General features: G+C 45.4%; 1 protein-coding gene across 1 annotated transcript in view; it reads left to right on the plus strand.

The window, feature by feature from the left end:
• The window catches only part of LOC119950632 (proproteinase E-like), an 82073-nt gene extending 71374 nt beyond the window's left edge, over positions 1–10699 (plus strand). Inside the window, exon 5 of the mRNA XM_038773234.1 lies at positions 10454–10699. Within this exon, the coding sequence (XP_038629162.1) occupies positions 10454–10471 (18 nt within the window). The 3' untranslated portion in view covers positions 10472–10699. The remainder of the gene's footprint in view (positions 1–10453) is intronic.
• The last annotated feature ends 8146 nt before the right edge of the window (positions 10700–18845 follow it).

Genomic DNA, 18845 nt, shown 5'->3' on the forward strand with positions numbered 1-18845 from the left:
GCTTTTACAAGTTTACCATTTAGACTGTTGAAGTCCTTAGTTAAGTGTTCCCACTTTTCATGATTGATTCTCAATTTGTTGCGTATTCATGTTTCTTCCTGGTTGGAACAATGTCACTTTAAGAGTCCGATCACATGATATATTGATGATGCCATCGCTCTTTGTGTGAGCAAACAGACAACCTACCCGAACAGCCTGTAGAGTAAACACACTTTGCCAATAAAGCTCTTATTTGTTTGTACCTTTGTGATCTGCAAGCCTATCCTTTAAAAATACCACACAATTGTTCTCGGCAATTCTCATTTTCCATTAGCAAGCGGCTCTTTCATGCATGAAAGCTGGTGTTCTACATTAATCAGGTTCTCCTTCAACTGCTTGTTATTGGCAATAAGTGTCTCATTTTTGGCCACCGTGGCTTTCTCCTTCTCTTGCTCACTTCTTGCTCTGAAGGTCATGTTTTCACATGTCCAATTCCCTTTCCTTGACTTTTTCCTTTCATTATCTTGCCTTCTCATCCCCTTGAAGTCCCTTTTCTATTTCCTTTTCTTCCCTTTCTCTTTATTTTGCCTCCAATTCAATTTTTTTCATTTACAATTGAATCTTAGCCAATTCAAGTGATTCGACTCTTCGCATACATGGTCTCACCGGAATCCCTTCCAATTTAAAATTCTGCGCTATAATAGCAACCGCGTCTGCTTTCCTTGCCCCTTATGGGTAATTCTAATTGCAACTTATCCACCAATTCTGTTAAGTGAGCCTTGTTTACTCTCTGAAACCAGTCAGGATTACATACTCTATCTTTCGAAAAGCTTCCAAATTCCAAAGCCATTCTGGATTCCAACCTGTATAATTCCAATTACCTCACAGCAACTCTAATTCCAATGTTCAGTACCTCAGTACCGCCACGTTTTCATTTTTTTAAGGATTCGCAGATACTACCAACGTTCAAGAATTCCCAATCCCACAGAGATCCAACCTTATAATGATAAATCCTGGACGAGCCCCCATTTTGTTATGATCCCAGCTGATTTTGGGACTGGACAAGTCAGATGGCAGGGTGGAACCTGGCTTGATAGATCCTAATTTTTATTTTTTGTTTTTATATGTTGAAGACAGCGACTGAACAGAGACATAGGAGGAGTCATCTGATGAACTTCTAACAACAGAATAAAACATTTGTTAAACAAGAAAAGATGAGCCATAATATATTACCTCTTCACCCCAACTATGCTTTTACGTATATATATATATATACAAATTTGTATATAAAGAATATCTTGGGCTGGATTCTCTGCTGGTGGAATCCCGGGGGTTTCCGGACGAATTGGGCTGTCCCACAATGGGAAACCCCATTGACTGGCCAGCGTAAGGGAGCATCCCGCTGGCGGGGTGAACCTGAAATATGGCGCGGCAGGGCGGAGAATCCAGCCCCCAATGTTCTAATGTTCCTAGTAAGTACGCAGAGCATGTAAAGCAATAGGTGAAATGTGGTCAAACACACCACACTCTGAGGCCAAGTGGCAGATTTCACGCAAAACAACTTCTGCAGATTTCTCATCAATACCCCCCAGACACTTGTCACACTGTGATCCAACTGGCCTCACTGGAACTCTGTACTTCATTTGAGGGGTTGTAGTCTCTGCTTTTGTAGAATATGCCTTGGAATATTCTCCCAAATTTTCTCCTGGGTGTCTTCACCAAGGATCCACTCCCAGTGTTTCAACCTCTCCTCTGGTATTCCTCTCCCCTGGATTTCCACATGCATTCAAGCTTCGCCTTTCACATACTCTCTCAGATGCTCAGCTGGACCAACAGTGCTTCATATGCCCACAGTAAGGAGTCACCAGCCTTTGGCTTCTCGCAAGCCCATGTTGCCCAGGTCTTTTCATATTACAGCCCTGTCTTTTAACTTAGAAACTCTCTGCTCCTCACACTGAGCTCCAGTGAGCAGGGCCTATTTTCCAGATTTTCGTTCTTTATTCCTTTGAATAGAAGCTCTTCTTGTAACTTGCTTCTGTCCCTGGTACCTGGTTTCTGCCACTTTCTTTAGTTTTTGGAACTTGCTTTCTGTCCTGTGCATTGCCCGGCTTGCTCTGGCAGTTTTGGAACATAGGAAGTAGGAGCAGAAGTAGGCAACTCAGGCCTTCAACCTTGCTCTGCCATTCAATCAGATCATGGCCGATTTCTTCATGGTCTCAAATCCACCTACCTACCTGCTCCCTATATCCCTTTAACCCACTTTTAAAATTAGAAATCTATTCCTTTTTGAAACCATTTAATGACACAGACTCCACCCACCGCACTATGGGGTAGCGAGTTCCACAAATTCATCACCCTCTGCGAGAAGTAGTTCTTCCTCATCTCAGTTTTAAGTCTACCGCCTGCCAATCTATATCTATGACCTCCTGTTCCAGATTTCCCAACAAGGGGGAACATTTGGTCTACGTTTACTTCATCAAACCTTCTTAATATTTTCTATACCTTGATTAGATCCCTTCTCAATTCTTCTAAACTTCAATGACTATAAACCCAAACTGTTTAATCTCTCATACGTCAACCTTTTCATCACTGGAATCAATCTGGTGAACCTCCTCTGAACTGCCTCCAATGCCACCACATTCTTCCTCAAATAAGGAGACCAAAACTGGACACAATACTCCAGATGTGGTCTGACCAACACCCTATACAATTGCAACAATATTTCTCTACTTTTATACTCCAGTCGTTTTGTGATAAATGCCAAAATTCTATTTGCCATTTTAATTTCATGTTGTAGGCGATTCATGAACTAAGACACCCAGTTCCCTCTGCGCAGTCGCATTTAAAAAATGCATTTCATTTCGATAATAATTTGCCTTTCTATTTTTTTGGCCAAAATGGATAACCTCATACTTATCTACATTAATCACCATCTTCCAAATTTTGACCCAATCTCCTAGCTTATCTACATCCATCTGCAAACTCTTTATCTTCTCTTCACTGCCTGCTTTTCCACCTATTTTACTATCATCTGCAAATTTTGCTGTGTTGCACCCTGTCCCTGCTTGCAGATCATTTATATAGATTATAAACAGTTGAGGTTTGAAGACTGACCCCTGCGGCACCCCGCTAGTCGCAGTTCGCCAGCCAGATAAGGAGCCATTTATCCTGACCCTCTGCTTGCTGTCAGTCAGCCAATCCTCAATCCAATCTACTACTCGACACACAATCACCTGCAATCTCACCTACTGGATCAGTCTTTTATGTGGCACCTTGTCAAACGCCTTCCGGAAGTCTAAATGTATCATTATCAACCTTGCTGGTTACGACCTCAAAGAACACAAGCAAGTTTGTCAAGCATGATGTACCCTTCACAAAACCATGCTGACAATGGTGGATTGAGCTTTGTCTCTCCAAATGTTGAGTCATTTCCTCCTTAATGATTGATGTCAGCAACTTCCCCACTGCAGAGGTCAAGCTAACCGGTCTATAATTTCCTACTTTTTGCCTCTCTCCCTTTTTGAATAGGGGAGTTACATTAGCGTGTTTCCAATTCACTGGGGCTTTCCCAGAATCTAGCGAATTTTGAAATATCATAACCAATGCATCCACTATTTCTGCTGCCACCTCCTGTAATATCCTTGGGTGCAGGCCATCAGGTCCCGGAGACTTAGCTGCCTTTAATCCCATTAGTTTATTCACTACCTTCTTCCTGGTGATGGTTATTGAAGCAGGTTCCTCTGCATTAACTGCAGTTTTTGGAAAATATTTATTATCCTCTACCCTAATTGTTTGATCAGTGCCTCCGCCATCTCTGTGTTCCCCATTATTACCTCACCAGTATCGTCCTCTAAAGGACCAGCATTTACTTTAGCTAGTCTCTTCCTCTTTATATACCTATAGAAGCTTTTGGTATCAGTTTTTGGCTCGTTTCCTTTCGTAGTTCATCTTAGCTCTTTTGATTTTAGCCTTTGGCGGAACCTTAAAGTTCTCCCAATCCTCCAGCGTACTATTAACTTTTACAGTACGGTATGCCCCAGTTTTTCTCTTTATGTCATCTTTGACTTCTTTGTTTAGCCATGGAATGTTTTTCTTCCTTTTACAATTCCTCTTCCTCTCAGCAATATACTTTAATTGAGAGGTGTTTAATATCTCCCTGAAAATCCACCATTGTTCCTCAACTGTCCCAACCTTCAATTAGTTGTGTCCAGTCTACTTGAGCCAACTCTTTTCTCAGGCCTGTATAATTACCTCTGACCAGTGCTAAAACTCTAGGATGGCATTCTCTCGCTCAATCTGAATTTGAAATTCTAGCATCCTGTGATCACTTCTTCCAACCGGATTCCTTAACAACAGGTCTATTTATTAACCCTTCTTTGTTACATAATGCTAAATCTAAAATAGCCTGCTCCCTGGTTGGTTCCAGAAGACCGTAAGACACAGGAGCAGAATTAGGCCATTTGACCCATTGAGTCTGCTCCACCATTCAATCATGGCTGATATGTTTCTCATCCCCATTCTCCTGACTTCTCCCCAAACCCCTGATCCCCTTATTAATCAAGAACCTATCTATCTCTGTCTTAAAGACATTCAGTCATTTGACCTCCACAGCCTCCTGCGGCAAAGAGTTCCACAGATTCACCACCCTCTGGCTGAAGAAATTCCTCCTCATCTCTATTTTAACAGATCATCCCTTTAGTCTGAGGCTGTGCCCTCGGGTTCTAGTTTCTTCTACTCATGGAAACATCCTCTCCACGTTCACTCTAACCAGGCATCTCAGTATTCTATAAGTTTCAATGAGATCCCCCTCTCATCCTTCTAAACTCCATTGAGTACAGACACAGAGCCCTCAACCGCTCCTCATATGACAAGTCCTTCATTCCAGGGATCACTCTTGTGAACCTCCTCTGGACGCTCTCCAAGGTCCAAAACTGCTCACATTATTCCAAATGGAGTCTTACCAGAGCCTTTTGCAGCCTCAACAGTACCTCCTTGCTTTTGTATTCTAGCCCTCTCAACATGAATGCTAACATTGCATTTGCCTACCTAACTGCCAACCGAACTTGCATGCCAACATGCATGTTAAAATCACCCATGATTACCATTGTTCCCTTCTCACAAGGCCTCATTATTTCTTGGTTTATACTATGCCCCATTTTGGAATTATTGCTCAGGGGCCTGCAAATTGCTCCTACCAAGGAATTATTTCCCTTGTTTTTTATTTCCACCCACATCGATTCAAAATTTTGGCCCTTAGTGCCAATATCATTTCTTAATATAGCCTTGATATCATCTTGGCAACTCCCAGTCCGGTCCTCATGCAACCATGTTTCAGTAATCCCACCAAATCATACCCATTTGTCTTTATTTGTACCGTCAGCTCATTGACCTTGGGCGGAATTCTCCGACCCCCCGGCGCTGACAGGCCTCTCCCGCCGACGTGGTTTCAACCACCTCTGGTGGCGGTGGGATTGGTGGCGCAAACGGGCCTCCGGTGTCCTGGGGAGGGGGGGGGGGGGGATGGGGCGATCGGGCCTGGCCCGCAATCTTTTTCTTCCGCCGCCGCCACGGCCTCCACCATGGCGGAGGCGGAAGAGACCTCCCTACCGCGCATGCGCCGGGGTGACGTCAGCGGCCGCTGATGCACCGGTGCATGCGCGAACCGGCGAATGCCGGGCAGCGGGCGTCAAAGGCCATTGACGCTGGTTTTGGCGCCAGTCGGCGTGGCGCCAACCACTCCGGCGCGGGCCTAGCCCCTAAAAGTGAAGAGAATTCCGCACCTTTGGGGATGCCCGATGCTGGAGTGGTTGGCGCCACTCCGCTACGCCGGGACCCCCCACCCCGCTGGGTAGAGGAGAATCCCGGCCCTTGCTCCAACTACTGCATGCATTTAGGTACAAGGTTTTTCAATATGTCCTACTAATTTGTCTTTCCCTTGCAGGATTTTCTTGTGCACTATGCTTTTCACATGTTCTGACCTCCTTTAGTAAATTTTGATAACACTCTGCTTCAACCCCAACTTTCACTCTCACAGTCACCTTACATTTTGATTCTTTATGTTTCCTTTCCCCTGCCTGTTCATCGCATTAACCTCTATCTTCTCCTCACATGCTGACCTGCTGCATTCGTTCCCATTAACCATTATACTTCTTGCAGTTTTACCATTAGCTGCAGTTCCGAAAGTTAGGTTTGTGCCTATTCCTTTTCTCTCTGCCCTGTTATTTGTTTTTGGAACTGTTCCCATGAGGCTTTCCCTTTAACCTCCATTTGCTAGTTTAAAGTGTTTGCGCTAGTTTAAAATCCTTTCCGTGAGAACACTGGTCCCAAATCGGTTCAGATCCGTCTCGTCCCAATGAGCAGTGCTCCATGAAATGGAACCCCTCTTTCCCACACCACTCCTTTAGCCACGTGTTTCCTCCCCTAATTTTCTCATCCCTATGCCAACTTGCACGTGGCTCGAGTAGTAATCCAGAGATTATAACCCTTGAGGACCTGTTCTTTAATTTTGTTTCTAGTTCCTGATAATCCCCTGGCAGGTCCTCTTTCCAAGTCTTGGGTATGGTGTTTGTCCCAACCACAACAACTGGATCCTCCCCCTCCCTCTCCAATATCCTTTCAAGCTGGTTAGACATGCCCCTCACCCTGGCACGCCACATATCATGTGGCACTCTTGATCCTGCTTAGAAAGGATGTTATCAATCCCCCTAACTATAAAATCCCCCTCAACTACCACTTGTCTTTTTCCTCCTCCCACTTGAATGGCTTCCTGTACCATCTCAGCCTCCCTACAGCCCTTTTCCTCGTCCACACAGGGAGAAAGTACCTCGTACCTGTTGGACAAAGTCAAAAGCTGAGGATCCTCTATTTCTGAATTCAGGATTCCTCTCCCTGTCTCACTTGCAGTCACATCCTGCTGTCCCTGATAACTGGCCGAATTTGAAGTACTTAATCCATGGGGTGTGACTGCCTCCTGAAACAAAGCGTCCAGGTAATTCTTCCCCTCCTGGACATGCCGAAAGTCAATTTGCGCATACCTGTGTTCCGTTTCTGACATTGATCTTGATGCATATGCTACCGGAAGCCAATTTTCTTCCATGTCTTCTTGTAGTGGGACCTGTCCCAAACCATCCTTTGATGCGCCGAGGACATCAGGACTGGCGCTGCTGTCAATGAAACGGGCAATGCTTGCCATTATTGTTCATATCTAGTAGACGTTTGGAATATTGCGTCTTTCCTGATAGTTTCTCTGAGGTGTGCAATTTTAGCTGCTAGGTTGGGAATGAATTTCCAACAAAATTTATCATCCCGAACATTCTTAATATACCTTTTTTATCATTGGCATGTGGCACCTGTAAGATTGCCTTTATTTTATCTTGATCAGGCTGAACACCTTGTGCAGAGAGCGTATTTCCTAGGAAGGTGATCATGTTCAAACCAATTTGATATTTAGTCTTGTTCAACTTTAAGCCATTCTTTTTAATGCTCTTCAGGATCCTGAGGAGCCTTTTGTTATGTTCTTCCCGTGTTGATCCCCAGATGATTAAACTCTGACTCCTGGAATCCTTTCAACTATGTGCTCCATGGCACGATAGAAATGTTCTGAAACAGAAATAATGCCAAATGGCATCCTTAAGAAACAATATATTCCGAAAGGTGTGTTGAACGTAGTTTAATGCTATCTTTGCCACATTTAAGCTGCCGGAAGCCTTGTGACACACCTAATTTGCTGAAATTTGCTCCGGCCATCTCACATGTTATTTCCTCCCTTTTGGGTATTGGATAATGTTCTCTTTTAATGTTAAGGTTCAGATCTTTAGGGCCCATACAGATTTGTAGGTCACCATTTCTCTTCTTGACACACATCATAGAGTTTACCTAATCTGTAGATTCTTCAATGCGTTTAATTACGCCTAAAGCTGTTATCCTTTCAAACTCAGCCTTCAATTTGTCTCTCAATGGAGCTGGTACACATCTCGGTGCGTATATTACAGGCTTCGCGTCTCCTTTAATTGGATTTTATACGTGTAAGGTAAAGTGCCATATATCTCAGGAAATTCCTCCAATATGGAATCTACTGATGCATGTTGTCTGGTTGATGTGTTGTTTGCACTGTAAACCCACTTAACGAGCTGAAGTTCCTCACACATTTCTACTCGTAGAAGAGACTTGCATTCCGCCTCTACAATGGAAGATTCTACAGTGTGAACTCTGTTTTTCACATTAACATCGAGCTCACATGCTCCGAGCGTCATAATTTTATTTCCGTTGTAGTCTCTCAGTAGTACTGCTTTGTTTGCTACTTTTGGTTTAATTCTCAGCTGTTTTAAATCTGACAAACTGATGAGCTTGCTCCTTGCTCCTGTGTCAAGTTTGAAGGTCATTAATGTGTCATTAATCATTAATGGAACTGTCCATTTGTCTTGTGGAGTGTTTGCATTTAATTCACTATTGCTGAAAATTAGTCATGAAAGCATTGTCATTTTGCATGACTTAACCATCCTTAACTTCAATAGAAATGATGTCGACAAAGAAGGTGTCTTCGAGGCACACTTCATCAGCTGTGTTTTTGTTTGTTCCGCTTTTCTCCTGGAAAAGCATTGCATCGCAAAATGATTTTTGTTGTTACAATTGTAGCATATCTTTCCAAATGCTGGACATTGTTGTGGCCAATGTTGTCTGCTGCATCATGGGCATGAAATGGAGGATCGTGTTGGCAGCTCAAAATGGCCGCTGGTGCTGGGACCACGTTTTTTTACACGAGTGCATCACTACTCTAATGGCACAGAGTCACATGGTAGGTTTACACTGCCACCTGCTGGTCAGAGGTCATGTACATTATTATATACAAGATTGCTTATGCATATCATCACAATTCTTAGAGAAAATCTTTCTTCTCATCTCAGGGTCAAATGGGAGACCCTTTATTTTGAAACTATGCTTATAGTTCTACATTCTCCCATAAAGGGATACATCCTCTCAGCATCTATCCAGTCAAACCCCTCAGAATTTTATATGTTTCTATAAAATCATCTCTCATTCTTCTAAACTCAAGTGAGTACAGGCTCAAATCTTTTCAACATTTCTGGTTTAGCACACTGGGCTAAATCGCTGACTTTTAAAGCAGACCAAGGCAGGCCAGCAGCACGGTTCAATTCCTGTACCAGCCTCCCCGAACAGGTGCTGGAATGTGGCGACTAGGGGCTTTTCACAGTAACTTCATTGAAGCCTACTCGTGACAATAAGTGATTTTCATTTCATTTCATTTCAAAGGTGCCTGGATAACAGAGCAAATCGAATAAATTGAATGGATGTTTCTGTCTTTTCATTTTTCTGGTCCCCCGATAGAGGTCTGGGGTTTCCTTCAAAGTTATGTCCAAGGCACCCACAATCGGAATGCCAACCAATTATGTTGCTTAAAAGATTGTGGAACGTTGAGCATAACTACAATATGCCATCATCTCCTTTTATCTCTGCCCATCAAACCTAACTTCTGAATGAACCTCCGCCTACAGAACGAGCACACTGAACAAACACAGCCATCCTCCAATGGTGCTGGTTCAAGGGTTTCTCAAAATTCTGATCAGATTTTCAAAAGCACCAGGGAATGAAATCATTTTCTAATCCTTCAATTGCCTGTTTCTTGCTGCGTTCAAATGTTTCTTCAGTCCTTCCTGAGAACCGCTCTTTATTTTCTGTTTCTTTGACTGGAGTTTTTATGGCATCAATCACAATTAATATTTTAGAAGCTTCCCTGATCACAGGTTTAGGTGAAAAAAGGTTTCTTAGATTTGTTTCCATAGAGTACCTACAGTGCAGAAGGTGGCCATTCGTGTCATCGGGTCTGCACTGACCCTCTGAAAGAGGACTCGTTTCGAGGTCCACTCCCCTGTCCACCCTGCTTGTCCCCGTAACCTAATTTGCACATCCATGGACTCAAAGTGGTACTTTAGTATGGCCAAACCACCCAACCTGCACATTGTTGCACTGTGGGAGGAAACCGGAGCATCCGGAGGCAACCCTCGCAGACACAGGGAGAACATGCAAATGCCACACAGATAGTCACCCAAGGCTGGAATTGAACCCGGATACCTGGTGCTGTGAAGCAGGAGTGCTAACCATTGCGCCACCATGCTGCTCTTTTTACACCAACTTGACGCCAATAATGTTGATGTGAAATTGAGTAAAAATGGAGCTCGTCCCCACAGACCGAACTCTCGACCCACATTTGAGAGGGGCTCTTTAAAATCAGTTACCACATTTGCAAAGGTCCAAGCTTGTAAACAATCAGAATCTTGATAAGCAAAGACGGTGAAAAATTATTGGGGGTTAAGCGGGAATGTGGGGTTGAGGTTGCTACCAGAATAGCCATGACCTTATTGAATGGGGGCGCAGACTCGAGTGGCCACCTGCTCCTATGTTTACCAATTGATCTGTGGTTGTTGTACTCGCTAATAATTCAATTCCTTTACTCCAGACCATGAATAGCATCTAACGCAAGAAAACAGCAGCCTTCGAGTGATCACGTACCTTTGATAAAGAACTAAATCAGACTGCAGATTTGGTGGTGATTTGCTTAGCGGACTCCTGCTCCACAATATTGAGAAGATTGTAAAGAAAAGTTTTCCACAGTTTAAACACGATTCTTCTGGTTCAAATGAACTACATCTCCTATTATGTTTGATTGTTTGTAATTTATTCTTAAAGCAGTGCTTGTATAGTTTTTAAGTGCCGGGATTTATTTAACGATAACCTCACGTTAATGCATTTTATTCAGTCAGGATATTTTGGGAACGGCGCATGCGTAGACGTCCACACCGTGGATGAAAGGAAGAATGCACAATTCCAGTTATCTTCCCGTTGTATCCACTGCCTCTTTCTTTAGAAGGAGATGTTGGTGCTACGAGCGGCGTCACCACGTTGCCACTGTCTGTGACTGCCCAGCTGGCAACAGAGAGGCAGTGAGATTGAGCTGGTACTCGCTATTTGAAGAGGTGGGCACCATCTCAGTGGGTGGTTTTAATCTGTGCCCCCCATTGTCACGGACAGATAGTCCTGTAGATTGATCATAAATAAACACATTTGGTTTGTTCTTTGTTGTAGTCCTCACATATTTTTTTGGATGAGTCGGGGGTTTGCCCTGATTTTGAAAGACCATCATTGAAGGGTATTGGTTCCCTGCTTACCTTTAGCTCTTTCCTTCTAAAGGAACAACGGATTGGATGTGGTGACTGAATGTTAAGATTTGGAAGGGATTCACTGGTTAATGAGAAGATTTTTGCACTTGCGGGGATGGGTGGTGGGGGGGGGGGGGGGGGGGGGGTGGGGGGGGGGAGAGTGGGTGGAGTCCAAAATTTCCAACCATAAGGATACGACCGTCACTAATTAAATCCATAAGGAATCCAAGAGGAACTGCATTATTCAGAAAAAGGGCACCAGAAGATGCTGGTGAGATGGAGTAAATGAGCAGAAGCTTTTATAGAAGATGACCTGTTGGCCAAATGACCTGTTTCTGTGCTGTAAACTTCTATGTCATTCTGTGTAATTCATTGTTTGCCAAGTGATTTTTAAGAGTGGACTAGCTCCTTTTTCTTTCAAGTAAAGGGACGTTTCAACTGATTGATCATAAACATCTGACTGTCAGGTCCTCCTGAACATCAGGTGCATGCTCCAGAAACACCCGCTGAATGGCACTGTTAAATATCTTACTCAGAAGAAACTGATGGAATACCAGTTATGGAATACTTGCCTTGGAGTTGCCAGTTGTCGTGCCAACCAAGAGTATATTCTTTTCCAAGTGCATATTCTTAGAAAATGGCCCTGCTGAGCTCCAAGGATGCTAACTCAAGTGGATGACGGAGGGGCAGTCCAGTCTGGTAGGTAATGAATGAACTTTCACGCCTGGTCATTCTGGAAAACAGTCAGTGACTTGATTCAATTCCCTCTTTCTCCCAGCAGCTGTAAATTGGGATTTTAATGTGTGCACTCACTGGGTTCCAAAGCCTGTTTCTTAAAGGTAACCAAATCCCAAACGCATTCCTTGGAAAAAATGATCAAGGATCAATCTAAGATAGTCTAAGACAGTCATTAATAAATTAAATAAGTAATTCATCAGAAGCTTCTTTATTGAGAGTGGTTAGAATGTGGAACTCACGATCACAGGGAGTTGTTGAGGCAAATAACAACAAAGCATTTAAAGCATTTAAGCAAAGCATTTAAGCAGCGAGAGTTCAATCTCTCATCATAAATGCTTCACAGCTCCAGGGTCCCAGGTCCGATTCCCGGCTGGGTCACTGTCTGTGCGGAGTCTGCACGTCCTCCCCGTGTGTGCGTGGGTTTCCTCCGGGTGCTCCGGTTTCATCCCACAGTCCAAAGATGTGCGGGTTAGGTGGATTGGCCATGCTAAATTGCCCGTAGTGTCCTAAAAAGTAAGGTGGGGGGGGGGGGGGGGGGGGGGGGGGGTTGTTGGGTTACGGGTATAGGGTGGATACATGGGTTTGAGTAGGGTGATCATTGCTCGGCACAACATCGAGGGCCGAAGGGCCTGTTCTGTGGTGTACTGTTCTATGTTCTATGTTCTATAAGACAACCCCCTCATTTCTGGAATCAATCTAGTGAACCTCTTCTGAACTGCCTCCAATACTAGAGTTCTTCGAAAATGTAATAAGCCAAGTGGATAATGGGGATCCTGTAGATGTAGTATATCTGGGCTTCCGGAACGCATTTGATAAGGTGCCATACAAAAGGTTAATACATAAGGTTAGATCACATGGGGTTAGGGGTAATTTATTAGCTTGGATAGAAGACTGGCTGACAGACAGAAGACAGAGAGCCGGGATAAATGGATATTTTTCTGAATCGCAAGATTTAACTAGTGGGGTGCCACGGGGTTCGGTCCTTGGGCCCCAACTATTTACAATCTACATTAACGACTTAGATACAGAGATAGCAGGTTCTATATTTGCAAATTTGCAAATGACACTAAAATAGGTGGGACAGTAAGTTGCAATGAGGAAATAAGAACCTTACAAATGGATATAGATGGGTTAGGTGAGTGGGCCAAAATGTGGCAGATGGAGTTTAACGTGGATAAGTGTGAAGTCATTTATTTTGGTCAGGAAAATGGGAAAGCAACTTATTATCTAAATGGGGAGAGACTTCGGGGTGCTCCGGTGCAGAGGGATCTGGGTATCCTCGTGCACGAGTCACAGGAAACTAACATGCAGCTACAGCAGGTAATAAAGACAGCGAATGGAATGTTGGCATTTATAGCTAAAGGAATAGAGTATAACGGTAACAAAGTGTTGTTGGAACTGTACAAGGTATTGGTGAGACCGCACCTGGAGTATTGTGCACAATTTTGGTTCCCTTATTTGAGGAAAGATGTAGTGGCAGTGGAGGCAGTTCAGAGCAAGTTCACTAGGTTGATTCCAGAGATGAGGAGATTGTTTTATGACGAGAGATTGAGCAGTTTGGGCCTATAATCTCTAGAGTTTAGAAGAATGAGGGGAGATCAAATTGAGGTATATAAGATGCTAACAGGTATTGATAAAGTAGACATGGAGCGGATGCTTCCTCTTGTGGGGTGACCACTCTGCCCACTGTGAGGTGAAGACCATCCCCCCACAATTTGGTGAAGATCAGTCTCTCCAAACATTGTGGTGAAGACCACTCTGTCCCACAATGAGGCAAAGACCACTCCGCCCCACAGTGAGGTGAAGGGCATACCCTCACAATGTGGTGAAGATCACTCTCTCCAAACAGTGTGGTGAAGACCACTGTCCCTCAAAGAGCAGTGAAGACAACACTGCCCACAGTGAGGTGAAGACCACTCTCTCCCCCCCCCCCCCAGTGAGGTGAAGACCACTCTCTCCCACAATGAGGAGAAGACCCTTCTTCCCCCACAGTGAGGTGAAGACCACACTGCCCCAGAGTGAGGTGAAGACCACACTGTCCCGTAGTGAGGTGAAGACCACACTGTCCCAGAGTGAGGTGAAGACCACACTGTCCCAGAGTGAAGTCAAGACCACTCTCCACCACAGTAAGGTGAGGACCACACTGCTCCAGAGTGAGGTGAAGACCACTTTCCCCGACAGTGAGGTGAAGATCACTCTACCCCACAATAAGGTGAAGACCATTCTTCCCCCACAGTGAGGTGAAGACCACTCTCCCCCACAGTGAGGTGAAGACCACACTGCCCCACAGTGAGGTGAGGACCACACTGCTCCACAGTGAGGCGAAGACCACTCTCCCACACAGTGAGGTGAAGACCACTCTCTCTCACAGTGAGGTGAAGACCACTCTCTCTCACAGTGAGGCGAAGACCACTCTCCCACATAGTGAGGTGAAGACCACTCTCTCTCACAGTGAGGTGAAGACCACTCTCTCTCACAGTGAGGCGAAGACCACTCTCCCACATAGTGAGGTGAAGACCACTCTCTCTCACAGTGAGGTGAAGACCACTCTCTCTCACAGTGAGGCAAAGACCACTCTCCCACATAGTGAGGTGAAGACCACTCTCTCTCACAGTGAGGTGAAGACCACTCTCTCTCACAGTGAGGCAAAGACCACTCTCCCACATAGTGAGGTGAAGACCACTCTCTCTCACAGTGAGGTGAAGACCACTCTCTCTCACAGTGAGGTGAAGACCACTCTCTCTCACAGTGAGGTGAAGACCACACTGCCCCACAGTGAGGTGAAGACCACAATTATACCACACTAGTTAATCTAGCTTTCCTCAGTGATTTATTTTCATGTGGGCTGTGGCATTCTCCTTATGTGGCTTGGCATCACTGGGGTACAAGGCTCCAAATGATGGCAACTAGCAGCTGCACCCAGCACTAATACTAATATGGGCTATCTTCACTCCATAGTCTATGATTAACACTTTCTTCTCACATTAAAGGACCAAATTATTTGGAATTTCCTCCGGTTTCTCACAACTTGCCGACACAACTGCAGCAGAAGATGTTCTCCATGAGGCCAACTAGGAGAATTGTCAGGCCAGATTCTCTACTGATATTCTCATTGTTCAAACAAATCCCTAACAAAGCCTTGATCAGCACCAGCAGAGAAACCTAGACTTCTTTCCTCCCTGGTCACACCATCACCCAGTCACGAATCAATTGGCACAGAGAGACCATTCATATAGGCCATGGTACCTCTAAGCATTGGTCGCCTTGTGCCAGTATTGGGGTACACCCAGGCACGGTGGTGTTTTGGGGAGGCACGTGTGGTGGGGGGGGGATCAAATGCACCGTGTGCCTGCTTGAGGGACCTGTAATCTGGAAGGCACTACTGGAGTCACCCACCCACCATCTCCCCTTGCTGCCGGCCCCCGCCCTGCTAGCTCCACCCCACTATCTTCCCTCCTGCCATCAGTCACTGTGGCCTCGGATCCAGCGATGAGCCTCAGCCTCAGCAAGGTGTCATAACAACAGCAACAAGCCCCTTCCCGGTACTGCTGCCACCATTCAATAGAGCTGTGATCTCTGATTGGCCGGCAGCTCCCGGTAGGTGGGACATCCATCCCCGGCTCCTCATTCCAGAGGGCAGGCCTGCTGATAGCCTGAGTGGGACAAGATGATCGGGCCTTCTTGAGAATAGCACATGTGGGATCCTTGCCGATCCTCCAGCCAGGGGTGATACCCCTGGCCCCTCATTACCTCCACAGCACTCGCCCATGGTCTGTGCCTACTACTCTTGGCATGCCTTCCTTCCATCTGAAAGATGTGAGGAATCTCACCATCCATCTGTTTGCCAGAACACGGCCATGTGTAAGATCATGTCAGGGTCAACTCTTTCCAGCTTCGTGATTGTGCATTGCTAGTCAAGCAACCACAAGTCATCTGTCACCACTTGCCATCAAGATGATAGACCCAAAGTAATCTTTGACAATTGCACTGTCAAGCCAAGATGTCTAAATTGTTACTGGAGTAGAAATAGCATTTCACAGCACAGAAGCAGTTATTTTGACCCTTGAAGCTTGTAATGGCTCTTTGACAGTTGTCCAATTCATCTCACTTTCCCACTCTTTCTCCATCGCCCTGCAAATGTTCAAGTTTATATCCCATTCCCGTTATACTATGTGCAGGTCTTGTGCCACAATGGGTAGCGTCCCTGCTCTGTTCTCTAAACTCTGGTTCTAATCCCACTCCAGGGTTTGATGGCCAAGGAAGGTGTGGCCACAATGTGACAAACAGGACAAACGAACAAGGAACAGGAGAAAGCCATTCAGCCCCTCCACCACTCAATTAGATCATGGCTGATCTGATCATATCCTCAAATCTACATTCTTGCCTACCCCGGATAACCTTTCACCCCCCCTTTGCTCATGACGAATGCCGTAAAAATATACAAAGGGCGGAATTAACAATAATAATCGCTTATTGTCACAAGTAGGCTTCAATGAAGTTACTGTGAAAAGCCCCTAGTCACCACATTCCGGCGCCTGTTCGGGAAGCCCGGACGGGAATTGAACCCGTGCTGCTGGCCTTGTTCTGTATTACAAACCAGCTTTTTAGCCCACTGTGCCAAACCAGCCCCTATTCTCTGGCAATTCGCCGCTGGCAGGATTCTTTAGTCCCACCAGCCGCACACCCCGCCCCCCGTGGGTTTCCCAGTGCCTGGGATGGCTTCAATAGGCAATGTCATTGACAGCGGCACGAACAGAGAATCCTGCCACCAATAAATGGCACGCTGCCGCCCGCTTCCACGAAACACGTGTCGAGGGAATCGGACAGTCCTTCAAAGACACTGCATCCACCCAAATTTGAGGAAGAGTGTTCCAAAGACTCACAACCCTCACAGAGAAAAAAAATTAAACAATGACCTTGAGTTCTAGATTCTCCCACAAGAGGAAACATTCACTCCACATCCATCCTGTCAAGGCCCCTCAGGATCTCACATGTTTCAATCAAGCCACCTCTTACTCTGCAAAACTCCAGTGGATACAAACCTAGCTGTTGTGTTCGGTCTTCTATAACTTACGAAGGAATCCACCAAACACCTCGACTTGTCCAAACTAGAATCTTTATTGAGTCTGTTACAGATGCTAGCAATCTGTTACAGAGAACTTTATCATGGAGTCTGCTTATTACTCCTCTGGAATCTGCAGCTTGCACCGACCATCCACTTGTATGTCTAATTACCCTCTCAATCTTCTTCTGAAGATGGCCGGATGTGTCTCCCCTTATATGGGAGTCACTGGTCACATGACCTTGGTCTTGAGCCCACATGGTGTGTCTGCACCGCCATCTGCTGGTTGGAGGTCTCACACCACCCATCTATGATATAGCCCAGAGGCGTATCACCACACTAGCCTGCCTAACCTTTCCACATAAGACAACCCACCCATTTCAAGTATTAGTCTGGTAAACCTTCTCTGAACTGCTCCCAATAATAGGTTGATTATCAGCCTATAAATTCTGCTGTGTGGTAGTTGGTGAGAGCAGGAGGGTCTGCTGGGATCAGCCATGCTTGGTGCAGAGTGCTGCCCTCAAGCTATCTCTGCCGATGACAGGCTGCTGGCCTGTTCCAGGAAAAGGTAGCCATGGAAACAGACAGCCGTGTGGGCTTTGTCTACCCCATTGTGGCAGTAGGCCCCGGATAGCCTCTGAAAGTCGAAGTTATACTTTTCCAAGTCAAGGTTTCTGAATTTCTGATGCTCTAACCTGTGTATCAGGTGTTAATTCGAAGGCCTCTCTGTACCTTCAGCCACTGGGCACTCTGTGGATATATATGTTTCTGCCAACTGAAGAAAACAGCATTGCTGGTGTTCCTTCTCACCAATCGTTCGCTGTTGAGTAGATTTGTACCTTCAGTGCCAGTGACAGATGGCTGTCCACTACACACCCATTTTCTGTTGGCAATATTTTTATGCCTAAGTAGTGTCATAAAGCATTACAGCTCAAAAAGAGATCCTTCAGCCCATCGTGTCTGTGCCGGCCATCAAGCATGGCGGCACAGTGGTTAACACTGCTGCCTCACAGCTCCAGGATCCCGGATTCAATTATGGTCTCGGTTGACTGTCTGTGCGGAGTCTGCACTTTCTCCCCGTGTCTCCGTGGGTTTCCTCCAGGTGATCCGGTTTCCCCCCACAGTCCAAAGATGTGCAGGTTAGATGAATTGGCCATAATAAATTGCCCCTTAGAGTCCAAAAGGTTAGGTGGGGTTACTGGGTTACGGAGATAGGGTGGAGGCATGGGCCTAGATTGGGTGCTCTTTCCAAGGGCTGGTGCAGATTTGGTGGGCTGAATGGCCTCCTTCCGCACAGTGAATTCTATGTTCTATTCAACTCCCATTTTCCAGCAGTTGATCCATAGCCTTGTATGCAATGGCATTTCAAATGCTCATTTAAATGTTTCTTAAATGTTTTGAGAGTTCCCGCCTCTATCACCTTTTCTGGCAGTGAGTTCCAGATTCCCAGCCCCCTCTGGTTGAAAGGTTTTTCCTTTAACCTCATGCTCCTTACATAAGAACATAAGAACTAGGAGCAGGAATAGGCCATCTGGCCCCTCGAGCCTGCTCCGCCATTCAATGAGATCATGGCTGATCTTTTCTGGACTCAGCTCCACTTTCCGGCCTGAACACCCTAACCCTTTATTTCTTTATTCTTTAAAAAACTATCTATCTTTACCTTGAAAACGTTTGATGAAGGAGCCACAACTGCTTCATTGGGCAGGGAATTCCATAGATTCACAAGCCTTTGAACATAAGAACATAAGAACATAAGAACTAGGAACAGGAGTAGGCCATCTGGCCCCTCGAGCCTGCTCCGCCATTCAATTAGATCATGGCTGATCTTTTGTGGACTCAGCTCCACTTTCCGGCCCGAACACCATAACCCTTAATCCCTTTATTCTTCAAAA

The sequence above is a fragment of the Scyliorhinus canicula genome, chromosome 16 (genome assembly GCF_902713615.1).
Source record: "Scyliorhinus canicula chromosome 16, sScyCan1.1, whole genome shotgun sequence".
NCBI classification, from domain to species: Eukaryota; Metazoa; Chordata; class Chondrichthyes; order Carcharhiniformes; family Scyliorhinidae; genus Scyliorhinus; species Scyliorhinus canicula.